The sequence below is a fragment of the Eimeria mitis genome, genomic scaffold, assembly GCF_000499745.2.
Source record: "Eimeria mitis Houghton genomic scaffold, Emh_scaff2300, whole genome shotgun sequence".
NCBI classification, from domain to species: domain Eukaryota; phylum Apicomplexa; class Conoidasida; order Eucoccidiorida; family Eimeriidae; genus Eimeria; species Eimeria mitis.
In genome coordinates, this window is record NW_013570631.1 from 1,560 (window position 1) to 1,909 (window position 350).

At 61.4% G+C, this 350-nt stretch overlaps 1 protein-coding gene across 1 annotated transcript in view; it reads left to right on the plus strand.

The window, feature by feature from the left end:
• Nucleotides 1–317: 317 nt before the first annotated feature.
• Nucleotides 318–350, plus strand: part of EMH_0051740 (uncharacterized protein) — a gene marked incomplete at both ends in the record, with an annotated part of 3,416 nt that continues 3,383 nt past the window's right edge. Inside the window, one exon of the mRNA XM_013496798.1 lies at nucleotides 318–348. Within this exon, the coding sequence (XP_013352252.1) occupies nucleotides 318–348 (31 nt within the window). The remainder of the gene's footprint in view (nucleotides 349–350) is intronic.

Genomic DNA, 350 nt, shown 5'->3' on the forward strand with positions numbered 1-350 from the left:
GCCAGACACTTCTGTGTCCTGCAGCAGCAGCAGCAGCAGCAGCAGCAGCAGCAACAGCAGCAGCTGCTGCTACTGCGGGTCAGGAACTTGCTGCTGCAGCAGCTCAGGCGGAAAACCAGAACCCCAAGAAGACGCAGCTGCTGCAGCAGCGACTGCTGCTGCTGCTGCTCCTGCTGCAGCAGGTGATGCTGCTGCTGCACCAGCTGATGGTAGTCAACAAGCTGAGGCTGCAGCAGCAGCTGCTGCACCTGCTGCATCTGCTGCTGCTGTTGAATCTGCTGCAGCAGCAGCAGCAGCAGCAGGCCCGCAGCAGCCAGATGGTTTGTGGGTGTCTGTCTCAGCGCTGCTGG